Source organism: Haliaeetus albicilla, chromosome 12 (assembly GCF_947461875.1).
Source record: "Haliaeetus albicilla chromosome 12, bHalAlb1.1, whole genome shotgun sequence".
NCBI lineage: Eukaryota > Metazoa > Chordata > Aves > Accipitriformes > Accipitridae > Haliaeetus > Haliaeetus albicilla.
The window spans coordinates 37,496,234-37,521,076 of NC_091494.1; the positions used below are offsets into that span (position 1 = coordinate 37,496,234).

At 40.8% G+C, this 24,843-nt stretch overlaps 1 protein-coding gene across 1 annotated transcript; it reads left to right on the plus strand.

Annotated features, from left to right (window-relative positions):
* Positions 1-21,011: 21,011 nt before the first annotated feature.
* KIF2B (kinesin family member 2B) lies at positions 21,012-24,214 on the plus strand. The gene is given in 9 exon segments (XM_069799599.1): positions 21,012-21,029; positions 21,549-22,335; positions 22,338-22,427; positions 22,430-22,509; positions 23,107-23,439; positions 23,441-23,619; positions 23,621-23,670; positions 23,673-23,819; positions 23,877-24,214. Coding segments are annotated over 9 exon segments (2,022 nt in total).
* The last annotated feature ends 629 nt before the right edge of the window (positions 24,215-24,843 follow it).

Below are 24,843 nucleotides of genomic sequence, written 5' to 3' on the forward strand. Positions count from 1 at the left end.
ATGGCGTGCTTTTGAAACAGAAGCCAGCAATTGCATACTGCTGCTGCCTTCATGACATGGGGAATATTTTATCAGATTCTTTTTAATGTACTACTTTGTTTTCTCATCTGGGATTACATCTGATAAGGACAATCTAAAACTTTCTCTAACAGTTGTGTGAAACTCTATGCAGATGTGTGCTTCTCTGTATGAAAAAAATTCTCTAAAAATGTGCAGCTTCTAAAGCCAAGCCAAGTTGAGAGAAGCTGTGGTACTAGACGTGCCTCATCAAAGTTCACAGCAGTTGTGGCTTTCTTTTCCTTTCTCTCATCCTTTAAGATACTGAAGCAGCACACTTCAAGGGTTTGACAAGAAAGAGACATATATTCCCTTTCGTGCAAATCTGCTTGATGCTTATGAACACTGTTTGTTCTAAAACTGCATTAAGATATTCTCCTAGTGGTGTGGCTCTGACAGAGGAAAACAGAATGAATTCCACAGCAAGGGGAAAAACAAAAGAAAGGCCATCTTGCAAGTCTGTCACTCCAAAGAATACATTCAGTTGACATTAATTAACACATCCTGTTGAATAGGGTAAATGGATGAGATTCTTATCTGGAGCAGAAAAAAGTGTCCAAAAATTAAAATAGTACAGCAGGGACATAGGTTTCCCTACCAAAAGTTGCCTGGCCCTTTGGAGTCTGGTCCAGAACCCAGCATATTTCAGAAATTAGTCTCCTATGGAATGCAAGGAGTGAAGCAACTCACAATGAGATCTACTAAATCCTTCTTGCAGAAAGCTAGTCAACAGGAAAATAATGAGGTTTTTTTTCTGAAACCTAACCTCCCAGTTCAGAGGCTGTAATATTCCTATGGTACTAGGAGAATTTTGGACTCTCTTTTGGACTTTAAGTTGATATTTATGTCATCACATTCTGTACGTACAGGTTCTTCAGAAGTCCTGCTTGCCAAGATTTACAAACAGTTTACAAAGTAAATGTGACTTGTTTATTTGTACAGGGACAGTTACTCATTAGACATCTCTAGCCATTCATCAAGGATGCATTATAAGTGACTCTGCACAAGAAACAAAAGCCTACAAGAAAGTTTACAAAAAAGGAGACAACAGGCAGATTCAGGTGGATGAGTAGTAGGACATGACAGAGTATTTGGTCAGCATCACTCAAAACCACAGACCTCAGAAAATGCCACTTTTGAAAAACTTTGTTTCAGAACAAAACATCTCCTTTTGCTTTCATATTAAGAGATACAATAAATAGTATAAAAGCCAAATGGAGATGCCATTTAGAAACACAGAGGACTTATTTCACTCTTACAATCAAAATGTTTCAGTCTTATTGCTTTGTCTTGAAATGAAATTTGTCAAAATTGATATATCCTGCAGAATTTTTTCAATTTTGTAGAAAGCTCATTTGCTCCATAAAACTAATAACTGGATTTTTTTGTTGTTGTTGCCTGTTATGATCTTGATATTTTAGGATTTTATCATCTCCCTGAGAAAAAAAGATAGGACAATACTCTGATTACTTTTATGCTATGAAAACCAGGTGTAAATGTACAAAAGTCAGGCAGATTATTCTGGATTTCAAATTATAAACCTGAGGTCATGGTTTGATTAACTTTACTGAGCTTACTTACTCGATTCTTTTGGTGAGTTTTAATAGCTTTTTGTGACTAATCATATTTTCCATTAAAGCATGTGTCATCTGGAAGAGGTGGCTCTCTCTACATATTCAAAGTAGTACATAAAGCAACCTCTTATCAGTTTAGTAGAAAATATGTTATCATATTTTGAATATGTGGCAACTAATACAACATAGTAGTTTTGCTAGGAAAAACGTGTGGCTGAGAAATTGTTAAAAATATAGTGTTTGAAAACCCCCATAAATTACTGTCTGTGTATATATTCCTTATGTATAATAACTGCTGTGGCTTTTGACAGCTGTTTTTGAATAATTTTCAAGGTTAAATTTTGTACTACTGCAGCTATGTGTGTCTGAATATTGTTTATCAAATGAATTATTTAACAATATTTTAAATCAATTATCAAGTGATATATCAGAGAATAATTTTTTCTGCTAACTCACTGTACCTCTCCAATGGCATGGGCGTAAACAAACACATGATGTGCTGGCACAGATTTAGTCACACTAGCCACAGTACCAGAGATATGCTCCCATTTGTAAGTGAGCTTTGCTACAAAACAACTAACTGAAACTAATTGGCCACATTATATAGTGTTTCCATGTTGGGAGTAAGTGCCTGAATCTTTGCCTACAGCCAGTTAGTGACTATTTTCTATGCATGGGTAAGTTTCCAAATGTTCCCCCCGACAATGTACTTCACAAATCTCATGCCTCTTTTTAAACAATGAAGAAAAGAAAAATATACTAGTAATTTTTTGTTCAAGGTCCAACTAGTGTACTTACTCCGTTCAGGCAGCAAGTATGTGGTGTAGTATGTGTGATTCCTGTAAGTATGGAGGAAGAATGTGTGTTTTAAGACCTGCATAGCACTGGGATTGCCATAGATAGCAGCCTTTGTTGTGAAGTCAAGGTGTCCTGGTTCCTCAGTCCATGAAGATTCTTTACATTTGCAATGAAAACATACATTTGTAATGCTATTCTGTAATTTGCTATAGAGAGAATCAGACCCTGAACTTTTATCAATACTAATCCAACCGATTAGGAGTTCGTAGACTTCATTGGTAGCAAATGCTATGAAAGCTAATGAAGCCTTTTCCCTTCACATGTCAAAGCTTGGATTTAGAGTTCATCCTCAGTATTCAGTTTTTATTTGTTTCTAAAAAAAGTAAGATTCAAAGGTGGATTAAGTTTTGTCATGACGATCTTGAGACTTGACTTTTCAGTAACTTCAGAATCTATATACACGTCTAATTTATGGATTGGGCACCGTGGCAATGCCTGCCCTTCTGTGGTGGAAGCTAATAGCATCTGGGATTTTCAACTGCCTGTAGTACATTTCCGAAATGTGTCTTCACTTTAAACAGCCACAAAGGTGTCGTTTCTTCAAGGATCGTACCATGTAATTACATGGTTTACTTCTTCACATCGGTGACAGACATACTTCGTTTAGTTTTATTGAGTTCCCATGGTAGAATACGGGGTATTGATGTGTCTGCATCCTTGTAACTCAGTCTGATTTCTGATCTGCTCCTGGGTACCCATCGCAAGCCTCGCTGGGAACAAGGCTCAGGTTTTTGCTGAAGTTCTGAATTGACCTGTGGACCCCTCCATCGCAGGTATTGCAGGTGATGCTGTGGAGCAATTGCCTATTGCGAAATAGGCAGTTGGACAAACGATAGCAGAAGGGTGCATGTCAGTAGAGGCGTTCCCATCCTTCAGCATCTGCTATGATAATGTCACTATTTCACCATATGATTGCATTATTAATTACGTACATTATTTCCTGTGTCTGTACGTCTCCTTTCGTTCCTTCCCACCTAAGTTCTTTCCCCTGGATGTATGTAGTTATTATTTTAGTAGCACCTTAGAGGCCTAAAACACAGCAGGCACCCTACTGTTTTAGGTAGAGTTAATTAAGTTTCTCTGCTCTCTCTTTTTCAAGTGTTTCATACCTATTAAATGGGCATTATCTGGCACATAAGAGCCCCTGGCAACCATGCAGGACCCCATTGTGGTAGGTGAGACTGTTTTCTCCCTGCTTTATAAATGCTGAGTAGATGAGCTGTTACGGGATGGCAAAGAACAGACTCAATTTTGGTACAAGCACTTGGAGAGGCGTGAAAATTAGATGGACTAAGTCTGTGAGATCCTAGCTGAGAATACATTTCTCTGGCAGTTAAGTTTGAAAAAATTGTTACAGTGGGTCACCTTTGGTACCCTTTCCACCACTGACCCGGAAAGTACAGTCTAATGCACATACAACATTGGGAAAAGAAGTCTTTTGCAGAAGAGACAGCTTAAATTCTATTTCCATTGGAATGGAGAAGGTGGCATTTTCCTTGGCTTACGTTTTGGCTAACGTAAGTGGTTCCTAAACATAAAACTACTGCTATCAGAAAAGCTAGGTTCATTTCTGGCAAAAATAAATTCATTTGCAAGTTTAAAAATTCTACTCTTGAATATTTAATTCTGTTTGCAGTGCTTTCCTACCCCTCAAAAAACCCCCAAAACAACCAACCAAAAAAAAAACCCCACCCTGGAAAATGCACCAAGAGAACACGACAAGATATTTGACCCGTTTTCAGAGATGGTTCTTAGGGATACAGTCAACACTTGAGAATTCAAAGTCTCAGCTGGAATGAATGAGTGTCACTCAATAACAATATTGTGAGGAGAGAGCAGAGGTAATTTCCCCCTTCTACTCTGGGAAATGGTTTCCACTTTTCAGATATACCAAGTAGACTGATTTGCACCTTTTTTTCTTTTTGTTTTATTTATTGTTCTCTGCTGTTGAACATCTCTGAGATGTAACTCACAGCGTACAGTACAGTGAGTGAAACTCCTTGTGGCTGTTGGAAGGACAGGAGTGTGTTGTTCTTCTACACTTGTGTTTTAAACAAACATTTGTTTTGTTGGTTGTCCCGTCCTGTTGGTCCTGCAGGCACACAGACCTCATTTTATAGGAAAGGATGGCCTCCTCCCAGGCGTTCAGGTGCCTGAGCCTCTCTCTGCAGCCAGTGGTGTATTGTTAGGGGCCCTACAAAATTTCATTTGCTAAATTTTCTATCCTTTGGTTCAACACTTAATTACCTATTTCTTTAGTTTTGTGATGGTCATATCTAAGAATTCCCACGGAAGTCAGCATCCTCATAACACACAATACTAGATAATTTGTTAGAAATTCCAGAGGGCCGCTGCCTAGAAGAACTTAGTAATTAAAGAGACCAGGGGTGAGTGAAAAGAATGGAGTATACTGAAAGAAAACTAGGATTTCATGCAGTGAGAGAGGTCATGAATGACTGCTGATCATTGTACTGAGAATCTTAACTTAGATTTCTCCAGTCTAGTTATATGACCCTTTTGTAATCTTGCTAAAGTAGATATATTTTTTGAGGACCACGAGCTGGTTTTATCAGTGCTCAGATTCCTGACTTGTTTAGCACAACAAATTGTCCCAGATCAGGATCCACACAGGGGCCCAAGGGACTGTAGTTTATTTATTTATGTGTGTTTCCTCCTGCAAATACATTTGATAGACGGCCATTAAGTGGCATGAGTGAAATAGTAAATATTTCACTTTCGGTTAAAGTCAGGGAAAATAAATCTATATTTATGAATTTGGTTTTGTTTATCTTTCTAGCAAAGATAAATATATTAATTTGTGCAAATCCAAGAAGCAGTAAATAAGAATGCAGGCAACCTTAAAAGGTCAGGCAGAGTATGATCCAAATAAGATTTTCTGCATCATATCTACTTCCTCCCTAATGGGAAGGATAAGCAGATATCATACTGCTGCTTTCTTAACTATTTAGGTGAAAACATGGTTGGTTTTAGTAATAATATTACTGTCTTAATGATCGCAGTGCAAGCTGGAATCTTTAGAATGTTTATGTCCCCTGTACACGTAATAGCTTAACCTCTTCTAAATAGTTATGATTTCGCTAATGAGTGGAAGAATGGTAATCCAAATACTAAACAACATGCCTGCTAATATATTTCTTTTCCCAGAACAATAAATAGGCCTATGTCTCTTGCAATACTCAGTGGATGCTATAGTTTTGAAACTAGCTCCAGCTACCAACAGAAATGTCAGTTAAAATTTTGATGATTTTGGTTAAATCTTTCATTGTATTCTTACCCCTTCATGACTCAATGGTGTATGCTGACTGCAATCTAACAGATCTTTAATGGCAACCTTTGAAGATGGACATTGGCATTTCTGGTCCATGACTACGCCTTTGGCAAAAAGAATGAAAATTACAGGTCCTGAATGACAGCCTTTTTTCAGCTGATAATATATTAACATTTTTCATACATGGCCATGTATACGTCCATATTGATTTTTTGTTGCCTTCTGATTCGTTCTGTGTCTCTCCTCTCCTGCCCATTGCACTGCTGCTTTTCACTCCTGGCTTATTAGGTTGGCTGAAAGATAAAGCAGTGGAATGCTGCCAGTCTGGGAAATTATAAGGCTGCTTTTAGCTTCTCCTGGTGTATGCTCTGAAAAAGTTAGAGGAGGAAATAATGGCCTTCCATAAAGCTCACCTGAGAAAGCCTGCCATGTAAAAATGAATCCACAGAATGAAATACTGGAAATGCCCAAGGAGAAGGATGCACAAAAGAACTTGGGCAGTGCTATTGAGGGCCAAATATCACTGCTTAGTAGACAGAGGTGCAGATCCTTTTTCTTTTTTTTTTCTCTTTTTTTTTTCTCTTTTCTTTTTTTTAACTTTAACTTCAGAAAAGATGCAAAGAAATCAAAATAAAAGATTGACTCACTGGCTATGGCAGGCTGAAACCAAGTTCCTTTACTCTGTTCATAACCCAGTACAGATCTTTAGGTGTAGCTACACCATTTATTTTAACTGACTTACAGTGCGGCCTGTGGATTGAGTTCCACATGTACCAGGTCCTCCTGGATCTCCCAGAGTTTGTAGAAACCAGGGACTGTCCTGCTCCTTGATACGATTGTGTATCATTTGGGAACCTTCTCATCAGGAAGGCAAGTGCCAGCACAGATTTGCAAAGTCCTTTCACATAGTTATCAAAGAGAATATCCTGAGTAAGTCTCCATGTTGGCTCTTGAATTAAAAACAAACAAAACACCTTCAAAATAGTTATCCTTCATGAACAACATACAAATCCCAACCTTGTCATAATTCCTTTTCTCCTGAATGCCGGGCCAGCTGTAGACATGCATTTCAATCTGCCAGCAATTGTATGCTCTGTCCTCTTTTCTTATTCTTTCTGAAGATGCTTGTTAATGAACCTTCTCGAAAAGACACAGAGGAGGATAAAAGGCCAGGGCACTGGGTAGAAAAGCAATGCAGATTGGAAAAGACAGAAAGCTTATTTAATTCTTTCTTTTCCTGATCTCAACTCCCTCAAGTTATCTTTAAAAGGTTGTTTAAAGCTTACAGTTAAAACTTTTCTGCATTTAACTGTAATAATTAAAAGCAGCTAAGGGAGCATTCAGGTCCAAAGGGAAAAATGTCAAAACTTATTTCAACTACTGCTGGTCATGTGTTTGGGGATGGATAGGATCTTGAGAAGAGTTCACAGCTGCCTTTTTACCTTGATTTTTTTTTTTTTTTAAGTCTGTTGTGCTTGAATTTCATTTGTTAAGATTTAAGGTCTTCATCTTGTGCCTGTAACTTGCCAACCCTCTGGATTCTAAATGGGCACTAATGACTCTCAGTAGCACCAAGCTGAGCTTATTTGAAGATGTAGTTTTATGACTCTGCCAGTAAAGTGAAAGATGTGGGTTGAAAGAAGGAACTGGAGATGTGGGAGAAGTAGAGGAATTGAAACAATCTTGATTAGGTCCTTAGGAAGTGGTACTGCACTTTGCATGCTGCTCGCCACGTGGATCACCATCCCAATGGGATGCTCAGGATTGACTATTCCTAATGAGAACATAAACCCAGGAAGTCTGGTATCCTGCCTACATCAATGACTAATTCCAGCCATTTAAAAAAGACATAAAAAACCCATAATGAATCTACTGATTCTGTAAGGGAAGGGAACTGCTGATGTGATATTCTAAATACCAAGATCCCAGTCGACATAATTCATGTTCATTCGCAGCCATGCTTTTCAGAGTGGATTGTTAAAGTATTTTAAATGCAGATTGAGACTGTTACAGGTGAATGTCTTCAGTTTCTTCCAGGATAGATGGAGGTCACTGGTCTAACGGTTTCTGGTCAAGCTGAAATTTTGATGTAGTATTATCTCAAGAGCTCTGTTTATTCCTGTATCATATTAGACCTGAAGAAACAGGAAAAGGGTAAAATATTTCTGGACGATGGCCACTAGAATATGGCATACAGCTAGAGTAGGGGTTAGAAATAGGGCCAGCCATGGGGTTTAGGAACAGGGAATAGGGGACAGCATATTCACAGCTTATTCTATTCCTATTAATCACCTAGAAATAGGTGAGGTTGTCAAGAAAAGTGAGTGATTTTATTTCTTCTGGTCATTGCTGCAGCTATGGGTTGAGACAGTAGAGTACTATTATGGTTAGGGTTAGAGGCAACAAGGCTCTGATGAGGACAGAGATGGACAGGGGTCAGCATTGCTGTCAACATGCAGTTATCAGGTGACCTAATCCTGAACCTGTATCCTTAGCAGAGCTGCGATGAGCAGAGCAAGGAGAGACTGTAATATGTACCTGCACCCTGGAAAATATTTAAGCAGATATAGCATTGGCTTCAATACAGCTACTTAAATACCCAAAGTCGAGCTCCAGCTCAAGTGGTTTGCTGGACTATTACCTGAGGTATCAGAATCATCTAGAGTTGCCAGGGAAACCCAACTATGTGTTTTGTGCAATTGTTCAGTATGAAACTGCCTTTCCTATTAACAGCAACATCTCTTGGAGTCTGAATGTGCAGCACAGGATTTCCCTTCTGAGCTGAATTTTGTATTTCAGTTCTCAGCTAGTACAAAGCATTATGTAATTCTCATTTCCAAAACTCTGTAAGTACTGAATATCACAGTAGTTAGTATTGGGAAGTAAAATATTAGTAGAGCAAATACAGTTTCCTAATTTAAATATATAGATAATATATAAATTTTCTATTGCATCTCTGAACAGGGAATGTCCACAGAGTCAGAGTGGCTGAGGTTGTATGGGACCTCTGGAGACAGGCTTGTCCAATCCCCTGTTCAGAGCAGGGTCAGCTAAAGCAGGTTGCTCAGGACCTTCTCCAGTTGGGTTTTCAATTTCTTCAAAAATCGAGACTCTGCAACCTTGCTGGGCAACCTCCTGATGGTTTCTGGATGTGTTAAGGCTTTAAACATAAACAAATAAATTAATCCTTGCTGTAATTCCTTGGAAAACAATGAAGTTAGAGGTGGCAAGCGTTTCTCTGAAGTGCTTGTTTCTCTTCTTTGCATTTTTATATGATGCCTTGCTTAGTCATACTATTTAAAACATCTTTTCAAAGAGCTGTACACAATTGCTCAAATTTATAAAAAAGACAGGGACCTGTGTGTCCAAAAAATAAATCATAGGAACCAACAGGTTACTTGCAGGAGGCTGCACTACTGAGAAGGCTTCAGGAGCTGACACCTCTCTATGAACGCATGGCAGTGTGTTGCTTTCTAGTTGTTCTGCTCAGTCGTATGTTATTCCACAGCAATAAAACTGGAATTGAAGAATTGTGCACTGATCTTTTCCACCAGTGCCTGCAGTACAAGTCTGCTGAACTAAGAGCAATCGAGACAAGGTAGTTCTGTAGGTTCATCAGCCACTGGATCATGATGTTCAGTGGGTTTCAGGTACTGTGTCTTGTGTATGTTGCTAGCATTAGAGCACTGCTAAGCCTATGTCTTTGCACAGGTTATTCCCCATACACAATTTATCACATAAATCACCATTTATGAATAAACACAGCCCTCTCACACAAACTGAGTGGGTCCTGCAAAGGCTTGATCATTGCAACATTAAAATCCAGTGAGTTTTTTTAGTCAGACTATTAATAATTCAGTAGGGATGCAGACAAGTCCCTTTAATTGCTGATTTCCATCCACTGCCCTCCAACTGTTCCTTCACCTGCTGCGCGAAAGGTTACACATGTGGGGTTTTTTCCCCAGAGTTTTCTGGAGCTGAATGGCAGAGTACTGAGCTCACTGATGCACAGAGAAGCAGGGCCAGAACCCAGCAATTTTTAGGGGTCAGCTTGGCCGTGGCTTTGCAGCCAGGCTTGTCTGCGGCTCAGTCCTGAACTGCTTGTCCAGGGAAGGCTTCAGGTCACATACAGGAGCAGCAGCAGATCTCAGGATCTCCCTGCCTGATAAGGGCAGTCATGTCCTTTAGCACAGCTGCAGATGGATGCAGAGCACCGTGGCTTTGCACAGGCACTCCCTTCTGCTGCTCTGCAGTAGGTAGCGGACTCAAAATGCTCTTTGCCAGCTTTTCCAATGTCTCTCACGCTTTCTTCCATGCGTCTCCTGCAGACAAATTGCTGATCCGCAGCCTGGGTAACAAAGCCACAGTCCCTTTCCCTGTTCAAGTACCTTGACATTTCTAGTGGCAAGAGTTGCGGGGGTTGTTCCTTTTATATGTATACACATATCATAAATAATGACCCGCTAATTCCAAGGAGGACACCAGTATCAAATCACATCAGCTAAAATGAAGTCAGTCTCCCAAGATGCAGATAAATGTAATCTCTAAAACAGAAGCTTTCTTTGCTGGGTCCTTATGCCAGTTATACTGCTTACATATTTATCCTGTAAAATACTTCAGGCAGGGATTACCTCTCCCTGCTGTGCTTTACTCAGCACCACACATACAGCTGTCTCTTTATGCAATAATTAGTAATAAATCTTCTAGTAATCTGGTTACAACATAATCTTCAGACTGTTACTTCCACTATGTGTGAGATAAAACAAACTAACAGATGATTTTGAGACTCCTGAAGCAGTGTTAGCTGTTTTGGGGTTTTCAGTCACTTCAGTATGGAAAGATTTAGCAAGAAATCTGGATTATGTGGCAGAATATGTGTCTGTGTCTGCTTTTGCTGTTACGCTGGAGTAACCTAAGAATAACTTTTCTGAAGTTATGAGACTTTATATATAATCTCCTTAAGGCAGGAATCTTCTCACATAACTATGTATCATCACTCAGGCAGTGAAACTAAATAAACGCTAATACTTAGCTCTTTGTGGTTACTTCAGGCAGAATATAGGTCTTGTAAACTGTTCAAACAGCACCTCATTAATCAGCAGTATTAGCCTTATGTTAGTTTTAAGTGATACATAAGCCTTTTCTGGGCCTCTGCAAAATGCTTAACGTTAACTTCCGTGAAGTGGTTGGACACCATACATTGCCCATGCATTTATCATAAAATATCAACTCGGTATTTAGGCAGGCAGCGCTCTATATGGAGCTCTCCTGCCACCTCTTCTCCAGCATCACACCTGGAGCCTTGGAGGTTTGGTTTCCATCCGATCCATCAGCCAGCACAGGCTCTTCTCCTCCTTGTTCCCCTTCTTACACATCCTGAACTGTCCCATTTGCAAAATTAGGGAAGCCTGAGGGTAGGTCCTGTTTGGAAACAGTGCACATGTGCTTTGGCATCTTATTTGCAGGGATTGTCAAATGCCATGCCTTCTTGCTTTGGATAGATTTTTTGTGGGAGAAAGCAAATTTGAGTATTTGGCTGGCTAGAAAAGGAAAATGCTTGCATTTCTGAATGCATATATAACTGATGATTAGTATTATACGGTCTTCTAATTCCTTCCTTGTGCATATGTACGTATACCACCACATATGTATACAGACAGGGAGAAAAAAGGAGAGAAAATGAAGCTGACTATATCCAGAACCCTGGTGTAAAACTGGTATCCCGGTTTGTATACAGTTTGTAATTTAGGAAACTGTTATAACTGGAGTGAGGTTAAGGAAGGGTTGTTTCCAAAGCTCGGAGTGCTGTTTGTATTTGCTGATTAATTCCAAATGAGGGCAGAAGCACTTAAAGGAATACTATAAAGGTACGTTTTCTCTTTTAATTTAGAAACAAAACATCTGAGAAGCATTTATTAGCAAAACATCAACTCCATTTGCACATTTCTAAATAGAATATTAGAGCAACTGAATTTTAATTTTCATGTCTGCAATTTGTTAATATAATTACTGTACAATACAGTTAGGTGCTTTCAGATCTTTCAGTGTTAATTAAAAAGCTAATAACTTGAAAAGCTATAAATACTGAGGTAGAGGGGCTAGTGCTCCAGGCAGTTAATCCTTTATTTGTCATTTACTAAGGATCCTTTTACTAGAAGGCAAGGCTTTATACTGAGTGTAGCACTTTGTGATTCAACTCCTCCTCGCTACCTGGTAGATACTGCCACCATGCACAAAGCAGTACAGGGCTTGATGCCCTAGCACAAATTGGCATATTCACAGCTAAATGCAAGCAGAAAACAGAAGAGATTCCACCCCTTTAGCCCATTAAGTTTTCTTCCTTCTCTCCTTTCATCTCCTCTGCCCCCTCTAGACCTACCTGCCTACCTATGGATTGATACTTGGCACAACGTGAAACAGTTCTTTTCTGGCTCCTTCTAAAGCACGTATCCAGCTGGCCATGGAGTGCTTTTGTAGCTTGTTATGTAGGAACCATGAGGAACTCTCTGAAATGCTATCAACCACACCAAGAGCAGTGGTGTGTGTTTGTCAGAGGATGTATCCTTGCAGCTCCTTGCTGTGGCTGCAGCTCTGGGCCTCAGGGCCAGCAGTTCTAGGAAAGACACTGATCAGCGCTCGTTAGAAATGGTTGAGGTATTTACATTTTCAAATTTGGAGAAAATTTTACTGGTGCCAAATTAAAGAAGGAAGGCCAATATTCAGAATTTCTTGCTGGAATCTCTACTACTGTGCATGTCCTGAAACAACTCTTGGGGTTCCCAACCAGCACGTGCTTCGTTGGGACTGCCCAGGTGATAAAGTTCAGTTTGCACCACTACGTTGGTCTAAATCGGCAGACCAGCATGCACAGGGCTAATCACAGCTAAAGGGAAAAATACTCTGTGATCGTCATGCAGTGTCTCAAAGTAGTATAATTCATGCCTTATTCCTGCAAACCACTTACATTCTGGTAGGCTAGAATATGAAGCACTTTTTTCTATGCAGTGTTTACTCTTTAGTCAATGGAAATGGAAGAAAGATTTTATTTAAATGTAGTGATCCTGTTTCTAAATTAACCTTGTCTGGATATAGCCTGGTTTTAATAGAGTGACTCGTGATCTCTGTTGGTAGGGGAGAAAAACGCTTTGCATAAACATATTGTGGTCTGGTGCTGATTGTTTTAAATGTTCTAAAATAAGACATCTATTTTAACAGAAAATGGACTTGCTCTTCAGTTATGTAAATGAAGCACAAACAAATGAGGCTGTGCTACCTCACAGAAGGAAAAGTTGTGTTTTAAATTCTAATCAAACAGTAACATTATGCTAGATAACATACACAGCCGGATACACACACACACAACACAAAGCAGCTGCGCCTGAGGCAGATTTTTAAAACAAGCCAACGAGACAAACGTTGGAACTGGGAAACAACATTCCCTCTTACCAAAGACAATGCTTAATGGTGTACCTCAGCACTGTTTCAGCACATAGGCATTTACCTAACGGAAATCATTAATTCTGCCCAGCATTTTTGAAGAATAACTTGATGACGAGCTTCCTAAAAGGCACTCAAAGGAAGCACTGCTTTCTGCAGTCGGTTCAAATTGTTTAATGTTTGTCAAACTTAAATTGCATTTGAAGGATACATTGTGAGTAATGGATTCTCCTGCTATTTACACATGGGCAAGGCTGCACAGCCATTCCATGCTGCAGTTTATTGCACTGCATTATGTATGAGGTGGTTTTGCAAGCAGATACATAAACACAAAACGGGGGAGGGAGGAAAAACCTAAGAAAGCAGATTCGTGTATTGTCCAGTATACAACTGTTAGGAATAATTTAGAAAACATTTAAACACTCATATGTGCAAATATTTGGAACTGAAGCTCTGAAATGAGTTATTTACTGCATGCTTAGCAGAGTACATTGTAGCTTTACCATGAAGCAACTCCTCCTTCTGTTGGAATTAGCTTATAGCTACTGCACTGCTGTTACATGACACCGACAATTCCAATAGCCTTTATTGAAAATGGAGGGTCACATCCTAAAAAGAGCTACACTCTTTCATTTCTCCTTGCTTTAAGGGGATTTTAGGTGTTAAGTCCATTTGTAAACCTGCTGTTCAAACTGTTAAGATGTAGGTGTGTAGCTAGTAAGAAATGCCAAATGGCTAAAAAGCACCCACTGTGCATCGATTTTCAACAGGCATTAGGGTATGCTCTGCTTAGGGATTTATTGGTAAGTCCTACTAAGCTACCCTCTAGGTAGTCAAATAACTATGCTATTCTGGTTGTGAGCACTAACAGGAGATGTTTAACACCTCACAGAGCTGGATTCTCCCAGGCTGATGGCACATTTCTTACAGAGTAGCACTTAGCTGGTCCAGCGGGGCCTCGTCTAAGTCAGCTCATTCCCTCGGTAATGTCAAGGAAAGTGTAACGGCTGATGAGAGTCATTGCTTACCCATGGGAGTCCACAGAGCTTACAGTCTGGCACTGCAATAGGACTAATCAGAATAAATTATCACTTCAAGTGAGGAAGGATGTCAGAATTTGGCTCTTTATCACTAGTTAGGTTACTGCCTCGGAACTTGGCATCCGTATAGCTGGGAATCACCACTGTGTTGATCACAAGACGTTGGCATCTTGTCAGTACAGTTCCTTGGCTTTGAGAGTATCATCTAGCTTGGAAGGGTTCATTCCTATTTCTTTCAACCTCCCAAATGCTGTGCTGAACTGAAGGTGGTTATGGCTTTCCTGGATGAGCTGTCATGCAGAGCAAAAGGAGATACAGCACATTGCAAACCAGAGCTACTATTTAGACTTTTTGTACCTGAATATGGAATCCAATGTCAGAATCTGTGATTCTCCAGGGAGACTGTCTGAACATGGACATGTTGTCTGGGTATAAATTGTTGTTTGTTAGTTCTGGAACAAGCTAACTAACAAGCACTGCCTTGGTATAGGAGTCAGAGAAGCATTTTATAAAAGAGATCGGAAGGGACCTGACAGCCATTACAATGAAAGATACCAAAGCTGCTTCTCCAAAGATGCTTTCCTCATAGCACATGGTGTATCCTAAATGTCTGTAATATTTTTAGAGGCTGCTTTGATTCATCACCTAGCATACTGTATTATTACATGTTGCACTTACAGTCCACTGCTTCACATAACACTGTTTTAATACCGAGCACATATACAGCCCTTTATTAAGTCTTGTGAAGGCCGTGACAGATGCCAAGATGTTTTTCTATGATTTGCCTAAGATGGGTAGAGACATGAAATACTTTTTCTGAGCTCACTGATTCCCTTTGGCAGGGTTAAGCTTAGAACTCAAGATATTACTCCTTTCCCACACCTCTTAACAAAATCCACATTTCCAGACCACGCTGCCCCTTCTAACAAAGAAGCAAAGAGAGAACTCAACAGTCTCTTGTGCAAGCTCTAATTCAGATCCCCATAGGCTCCTGTGACTATTTATCCTCACACGTTATGTCCTTAACTTGGCAGGAGAAATAAACGTAACCAGCCAAAAACATTTCTAAACTATACCTGGCAGGCTGGATCCCTCGCAGTGCTTCATCCCTTCTGTAGGTTGGAATTACTACTAATATACTTAAAAAATACTAGTCCGTGGTAGAAATAGATTAATTCTAGACAGTGCTAATATTGTACACAAGAGCATGAGGATTGATAGTCCGTACACAAGAGCATGAGGATTGATAGTCCTTGTAATCTCTTATCTAAACATAGAAGAGCTGCATATGCTGTTCATAAAGCACTGAAATCAATCATTATAGTGGCAGACAGGTAATTGGGAAGCAAGCTCCTACTTATGCAGACCAAGAGAGGATAACAGCCTTCAGCAGTTTTTTTGCAAAAAATTATTCTCTGTCTCAGCTTCCAAACTTCAAAATCTAAAGCGAGTCACTTAAAATCCATGTGTGAGCACTTCGGTAGCGTGACTTTCAGAACTGCAAAAACCTTGTCTTCCCCACAACTTCGACAAGTATGGAAGTTATCCAACACTTCAGGTAGAAAGACCGAGAAATGTGGGGGTGCCGGAGTTTGACGTTGATTGCTTGGTACCTAACTGCATGGAGGGTGGTTCAGAATTGTGTATCCTGGTAACCAGTAAAAACCAGCTATGTCTGCATGGCTCTAAGAGCAGGATCAGATTTTAATTAACATTTGTTAAGTCCTTTGAAATGTTAAGGCTTAAAACAATTATATGACTGCACAGCTCCAAATTTTTTTTTAATGAAAGTCTTGTAAAGGGGATCTTGGAGCATTTAAGAACAACTCTGTTTACACATTCAGCCAGATGAGGTTAGTCAGAAATATTCAGTAATTAGAAAGAGTTTGTTACTAAAAGCTTCTCCATGTATTAAACATTAACAGAATGTTTCTAACTATGAAATGAATTAGACCTAACTAAACTGTTGTATGAATTAGCAGCATTCACTCTCTGATTTTTAGATTAGTTACATTAATTTTAAATACTGCTTTCTGCCAGGAAGCGACTAGTAAATACATAATAATGAAAATTGACTGTGCCTCATTGAAATGTTGAGAAAAGAATATACTGCGTTTTTGGTTTTGGTTTTTTTTTTTGGTAACTCATTGTAACACAACTTCCATTGAGTTTGCTGGGATTTATCCTTTTTTATGACGACACTAGTAATTATTTTTCTTAGTTTTTTATTGCTTTGTGAGATGAATGAAAGTTGTTTCTATTGCTTAGAGAAGCACAGTTTAGCTCTAATGGAAATCTATGGAGTTGGCAATGGTCCCACTTCTCTACACAACATTATGCAAGTCCTCTAAGCCCCTCAGTATGGTAGACCCCATCTGCGCTTTCCTACTTACAGAACAGCAGTTGTTTCCCTTATCAAGGCTTGTGGTTTGTTTTATTTTTTTGTGTGTGTGTTGGGTTTGTTTTTAGTTTGTTGGGGGCTTTTTTTACAAATTGTGATCAGGATCTTGGTCTTCCAAGGAGCTTGTGTGTGGGCAGATCTGCGTATCCATACTGCTCTCATGAAGTGTGAAATACAAGCTGATATTTGCCTCATCACGTTTCATCTGAATGCTGTGGGGTTTGGCAGAAAGAACGGGTTGTCTGTATTAATGTTGCAGGTTGCGACCACAGCTTTTTGCACATAGGGTGAGCTGACAGCTTGGTAACAGTGGAAAAGCAGCAGAAGAAATGTGGGGTGGTTTTGTTTCTTTTTTTACATCCTGTGATAGTAAAGCATCTTCTTTTAACGGACCGTGCATTATATCTTTGCTGGTGCACATTGCATTTATTCTCTGATGACTCATAGCAAGATTGCAAATCCGCTACTTTCTTTCTTAATACACTAGTCTTTTAAAAAGTACAAACAAAAAATTTCATGTATGTTTGCAAATTATTTGAAGGGTGTTTGAATAAGCTACAAGGTTTTAAGCTATTGCACAGTATGTGTTAGAGTTTGTTTCAGGGTTTCTTTGTAGGTAAACAAAAGCTTTAAAGACTCTGGAAAAAGACTGGTCCCCTCCCCTCTCTGTCCTCTTCCCTTCGCTTCCTCTCCCTTCCCTTCCCACTGAAGAAAAATTGTCTTTTTCTGGAAATATTTACATGCTGTTCAGCACAACAGAGTCCTGATTTTAACATAAGGCCTTTAGATGCCACCTTAATGCCGGTCCATAAATAACCATCCCTAAAAATACCTGTGGACATGAATCTTGATTAAACCCCAGCATCTGTGTCTGCGGCAAAATTTCCTTTTGACAGTTCTTCAACTCTAATCCAACATAAACTTTTTGCTATATTACAGGATAACTACCTCCTACCATGATAACAATTCTGCTTTTTCTGTCCAGATATGTGCTTCTCTCCTCCAGGACACTGCAGGGAAGTTGGAGCACCGAAGCAGTAATTTCATGTTCATTTACTACTTGGGATCTGAAAACCGGGTGAAATTATTATCAAAACATCCTCTTCCTTTGGGTCCTGATTTAAGTCGGCACTTGGCTAGGAGAACTGGAAGGGGGCTTTGGTCTCCACATGCGTTTGGGATGGGATGGGAAACTGCTCTGGTATCCCAGGGTGACTGTGGGAGCAGGCGGTTCCCCTTCGCTGAGATTAGGGCTGTGGCTGTGACATTCCACATTTGTCAAGGACTTAAGCACCTCTCTAAGGTAACACGTGTGCAGGCACGCTTGTACTTTATGAAGAGGGTTTTACACTTCTTTTTTAAATTACTGGTTAATTGATCATTGTGCTGGTTTAATCTCTCATTTTCCCCATCTGTGTTGGATGATAAAAGCTGCTTGTAAATGCATAGCCATCAAAACCATTAATATTTGTCAGAGTTTAAAACATGTAATCTCAAGCCAAGTACAGTCTTTTCTCTTTTTTAAAAGCATATTCTTTATAAAAGAGGCACTTGCATAAATTGTAGTTCTCTTGTGTAGAAAATCACACATGATTACTTGAGCAATTAGGTGCCAACGTGAACAGGGAGCAGCAAGGCACTCCTGGGAGTGACTTACAGTGCAATATTGCACAAGATGGTGCTGTTAGAGTAAGGCTGAAGGCTGAGAGCTGTTAAATGCAGGAGGTGAGAATTACTGCACTATAATTCGCAGGCTTCGGTGTCTTATTAGAATTATAAAATAGCCTTATGCAAATATTTTTTAAAGATGTAAGGCAAATAATCAGACATAACTGGTGCCACAGCTCAACTAAGGATCCTAAAGTCTTAAACAGCAACATCGGAAAAGTAAAGGAAAAAAACTGGGTTATTTTAAATTGATTAAAATAATCAAATATGAGTGCATTTGAAATGTTTGCTTCTAGTTGCTTTGTCAGTTAGCCACTGTATTTGCCTGTCACAACCTCTGCAGAACTCCCCTGTTCAGTTCTCTCCCAGTGGCATCTCTTCCCAGTGCAGAGGCAGCTGAAGTCCCTATAAAAACGGGGCTTCAGTCATCCATGTTTTAGGAGCTTTCTCACCAGGATTAATCCATTAAATAAATGACTGAAGGAGATGCACAGTATTGCCATTTTGAAAGGTATGCTCTAGTTTTGAGTTCCTAGCTTTAATAGTCACTGTGCTGAATTTATACCTTTACCTGAAGTAGAACTCACCGAGGTCTGCAGTTATCTGTAGCCTCCAAATATCAGACTGCTCCATTTCCCATTAAAATGTTAAATCTGTGGGCTAATGACAGGTCAGCCATTATCATTACATATACGACCTGAAAAGCGAAGCCAGCCCCTCTAAAACCAAACATGCTGATACATGCAAGCACATCCTTATTGTTATAAAAATACTTGAATTTCACCAGATGGGATCTCAGTAAAGAGTAGTTAGTGGTTTGTTCAAGAAAGGACAATTGATGAGTGCTTTCTGTGAAAGAAGGGCTGGGATATAGGCTGAGCTGACGAAGAACTAAATCAACTTCAGGTTGTGTGGCTGTGCCAGGCAAGCAGAGAAGCCTGGTGCGATGTAATGAGCTCAACAGCTGCTAGGTGTCAATTTGCAACAATGCTATAAAAAAGCTGATTTGATGTTTTGTCTCATGGGAGATTCATATTTAAAACATATATTTGGATATTTATGTTCTCCAGAATGCTTCTCTAAGAAAGGTCAAAAATTTGTGCCTGATGAACAGCATAATTTCTGAGTTTATTTTTCGGCAAGTTACACCACTGGCAATTTGCTGGTTTTGTAAATAAACCAATATGTAGCAATTTTATCTTTTTATTTACTTAGCATACTGTCCAACCATGAGAAATATTGGCATCTTTGGCTCCTTTTTGGGTCAAAGGATTTCAAGTGTGGCTGTCTTATTTACTAAGTATATTATCATAGATCCAAAATGATCCTGGCCCCACACTGAGGTTATATTACCTTTTCCATACAAGGAATGTACTACTGATAGTATTTGGAAGTCCTCTGTTTTTCTTCAGTATTTATTTGGGCTGAAAATTTGTATTCTAAGAGCATTGGAATATGAATCTCAATCTAACTGAAATTTGGTGGCAACCCTCAATCAGTTAGGCTCCCTTAAAAAGCCATCTTTCTCTGAGCACTGCTGTAATAAGCCTAGTAACACTCCCCAAATTAGATTTCTCTTACGGTTATTTGGGGCTATTTCAATACTTTTACAAAATTGAGTCATCTCTTACAACGATATCACTAATTAAAACCAAGATGAGCAACTGCTTACACAGCTTGGTGGGTATGATTGCAGAGTTACTCGAGCACATGTTACAGCATATGTATCCTCTAGGAACATCAGATGAATAAAAGTTGTTAAGCTATCCAAGAGCAAATGTCAAATTCCTCACGCAAAAGCTTGACTGAACTCTGATGCCCGTCTGAGATTCTAAAAAGGTCTCCAAACATTAAACAGAAAAGGCAGTTTGCCACGAGGATTGATTTCGTTATATCCCTCTGGCCCATTCATGGGATACTGCTGCAGCCTCCTACTCCGGGGTGCTTTGACCTTGGGATCCGACAAAAGAATTTGAGCAAGGACTTGTACTAAGAGAGACAATGTTGCCATGGAAAGCTGAACAAGCCTTTAAAATCACAGCTTCACTCTACCCTATATCCCTGGCGCTCTGGATTTCTTCAAGCTTATCTAACAGTGTACATGGCAGGCTTTTATCTCCAAAAATCTAGCCAACAAGTTGCTGTCGGTTTACTACTCTGCATCCTTCCTCAGGCTGGCATTATGATGGACACCCAAGAACTAGATCTCTTTATAACAGTGACATAATTTCCCCACATAAAAATGTTTTGAATTACATTTAAAGCGCATTCAAAGGTATGAGGATTTAGCTGAGGATAGGTAGCTGAAAGCAACAGTAGTCATGATGCCTACGTCTCCAGACAAAAAATGTGAACATTAATTGCTCTCCTTCAAGAAATTATAGCACACCTTAATTGGTGTTTTGGCTCCACAGGAGGGTTGGTAAGCAAGGACACCCAAGATTCTCCTTATTGTTAAGTTTTGGTGATCTCAGACTACCTGAATTCATCATTTTAAGTTACCAGTCAAAAGGCAAGAACAAATAGAGATAATTCTAAAATAAACCTCCCAAATTGGTTTTATTTGCTTCAAGCTTATGTAAGTTTACCACTATTTCTGCAAGCATTCTTCTTAGGGCTATTACAGCATTTGAATATTTTTGTAAATAACAGTCCTTGTCACTGAAGGTCTGAAGCTACCTGCCAAAATGAACCGAAAATCTTACGTAAGCCAAGATGTTAAAAAGATTTTGCTGTAGCCAGAACTCTGAAATTCTCTATTCAGGAATCCAGATTACTGAAGAGCGTTACAGAAATGGATTAAAAATATCATCAGCTGTTCTAGTTATCAAAACGATATCAAACTCTTCCTTATGGATGCGGATGTACCCACTGCACTTACACTGCAATTCTAATTTTCATTCATTTTCTATTGAGCCCATTCTTTCTCAAGCAGGATTTTAAGGCATGCAAAGCCTTTTAAAAGAATTCAAAATTTATGTTCAAGGTAATTGAAAACAACGTGTTGTTTTCTGCATTTTTGTGTGGTCACTGCACGACAAAAAGGCTCTCCTGAGTCTCTGCACTTGTCTCACTGCTATAAATTCTTGTGTCACTGGCATTAGCTTAACACAACGTGACTGATCTAATTAGACACGATGTGTCCCAGCAGCTGCACGCCAGCCTGGAAACTCAAATAGGCCCTTTCAGGTGATAGCAGCTTTGCATGGTCCTTCCACCCATAGCAGCTGATTAAAAACATATATATTTTCAACCTTGAAGCTGAACCCCTACCACAGCCGCTCGGGGGGATCACCTGGACCATTGTAACACAGTGTGGGGCACAGGCAGTGCTGAGCCCCACGGGACCCCCGCAGCCAGGGGCAAGCTCCAGCCCTGCCTGCCCCAGCCAGGACCTGGCACTGGTGATGGAGCTCCGTGAAAGCACTTCCAGCATCACTGTGGAGCGGCTCAAGAAGGGGGCCAACAAGAGCAAGCAGGTGGATCTCCAGCTTGTATTTGTCCTCAGCCCTCACCTGGCACCAAGGAGCATGTCCATGACCAGCATCGAGGCCCCACTATCAGCAAAAGGGGACCAGAGCCTGCCGAGTGAATGGCTGTCACAGCCCATCAAAGTGAAGAAGCCATCTGGGGACAGCAGGGGCCCCGTGGCTGCCTGGTCTGGCTCCAGGGGCTGCAGACCCAGGTGGACATCATCATTTGGGCAGCAGTTAGAAAGGCTGCGAGAACACTGGGAATGCTGGCGGCTGGGGATGAGGGAGCAGCAAGCCCAGCAGGCCACTGCTTCACTCCACCCCGGGACAGATGTGATGGCCATGATCCAGAAGTGCCACAGCCACCCGGACTGCGAGGCACTGTGGGCCACCACACCATGCCGGCCCCATCGCATCCGCGTGTGTGTTCGGAGGCGGTCACCGAACCTACGGGAGGCTAAGCTCAACGAATTCGATGTAGTGACAGTCCTCTGCCATGACTTGGTGATGGTGCATGAAGCTAAGCAGAAGCCGGACCTCACCAGCTCTTCCGCTTTGACCGTGCTTTTGATGATTGTGCCACCAATGCGCTGGTGTACAGGCACACTGCCCAGCCCCTGGTGGAGACCATTCCCAGGGCACTATGGCTACCTGCTTCACCTGTGGCCAGGCAGGCAGCGGCAAGACACGCGCCATGAGGGGAAGTTTCTCTGTCAAGAACTCTGAGTCCTCTTGTCGTGGTTTAACCCCAGCCAGTAACCAAGCACCACGCAGCCGCTCACTCACTCCCCCCCACCCAGTGGGATGGGGGAGAAAATCGGGAAAAGAAGTAAAACTTGTGGGTTGAGCTAAGAACAGTTTAATAGAACAGGAAAGAAGAAACTAATAATGATAATGATAACACTAATAAAATGACAACAGTAATAATAAAAGGATTGGAATGTACAAATGATGCGCAGGGCAATTGCTCACCACCCGCCGACCAACACCCAGCTAGTCCCCAAGCGGCGATTCCCCACCCCCCACTGCCCCAGTTCCTATACTAGACATGACGTCACATGGTATGGAATACCCTGTTGGCCAGTTTGGCTCAGGTGCCCTGGCTGTGTCCTGTGCCAACTGCTTGTGCCCCTCCAGCTTTCTCACTGGCTGGGCATCAGAAGCTGAAAAATCCTTGACATTAGTCTAAACACTACTGAGCAACAGCTGAAAACATCAGTGTTATCAACATTCTTCACATACTGAACTCAAAACATAGCACTGTACCAGCTACTAGGAAGACAATTAACTCTACCCCAGCTGAAACCAGGACACCTCCAAAGAGATCTATGTCCTGGTTGCCGAGGATGTCTTCCACAGGCTGCAGGACCCCAGCTGCCAGAAATTGGAGCTTTGAGTCTATGGGGCCTTCACTGAGATTTATGGGAGCAAAGTGTTTGACCTTCTGAACTGGAAGAAGCAGCTGAGAGTGCTGGAAGATGGTAAACAGCAGATCCAAGTGGTGGGCCTGTGGGAGGAAAAAGTCACCAGCGTGGAAGATGTCATCAAGCTAATTGAAACGGTTAGCAAGTGTCGCACGTCAGGCAAGACCTCTGCCAACACTCACTCCTCCTGGAGCCCTGCCGTCTTCCAGATCATACTCAAAGAAGAGACGGCATTTGTATACCAAGTTTTCCTCGATTGATTTGGCTGGGAATGAGCGAGGAGCTGACATCTCCACTGCAGACAGGCAAACAAGGCTGGAGGAGGCTGATACTAATAAAAGCCTCTTGGGACTCAAAGAGTGTATCCGGGTATTGAGGCATAACAGAGCCCACACCCGTTCAGAGCAAACTCACCCAGGTCCTGAGGGACTCATTTATAGGGGAAAACTCTGTACCAGCATGATTGTCACTATCTCTCCAGGAATGAGATCCTGCAAGCACACCCTTAATGCCCTACGGTATGCCAGCCATGTGAAGGAGCTGGTGGTGAATTTAAATTCCGTTGGACAGCCCTGTCAGGAGATGTTCAGGTTCCCACGTCAGCTGAAAGATGTGAAGAAACCATGGACTATGCCGAACTGTCCCAGGACAGCAGAGTTACAGCTATTTGGGGTTCAGGCAGACAAGGAAGTCTCCCCTCAGTTATTTACTTTCAGTACTGGGGGGGAAACACAGAAGAGAAAAGAGGTGGATGAGAAAATGCTTCTGGAGAAGTATCGGGAATCTCTGCGATGGTTGAAAGTATTCTTAGAAGCGGCTGGGGAAATAGACTACAATGTAGATTTTTACGCTGCACAGTTTGAATCAGTTCTGGGTCAAAAAATTGGCATCGTGACCAAGATCCAAGAAAAAGTCAGATTATTCCGGTCAGCTCTTTGCAAGGAAGAACAGGGCAGCAACCAGAGCTGCACGAAGAGATCCTGTATGCCGTAAGCTGTGCTGGAGACCCCTGAACCCTGAAACTGCTGCAAAATGAGAGCTGTTATGATGCCACTGCGTAAACTGCCCCACAACTCAAATGCTTAAAAAATCTTAAATAGTGTCTCCAGGGATATTTTGGTTGATTTTGTTCGTGAAAATAGTGGGTTAGACACATAGGAAAATACGACAGTGTTGTTTCCAGGTATTTTTCACTGTAGAAAGCAAAAATGTGCAGTTGCGAGGATCTAACTTGTAGGAAAAAGCAAGAATTTACAAAAAAAGTACCTCACCTCATCTGGGCAGGTTTCCTCCTCATGCTTGTAACATATATATATACACATATACACACACACATATATATGTACTTGCCTAGATGGAGCCTGCTTCAGAGTTGTGTCAAACTGCACCAAAGTGAAAGTCGCGTTCCCAGGGTAGGAGGCATTTTGAGTGATTTAAAAAGGCGTTAGAGTGCAAAGCACTGTCATTTCTGAGTGTGATATATTTGGGAAATTAGGGTTATTTTGTCATGGTATAAGCAGTGGCTTTTTTATAGCATCAGCTCACTTTTTTTCCGCTCTCCCTCTCTATCTTTCTTTCTTAACCGTATTCTCATGAGACATTAAAAGAAAAAGATGCTAGAA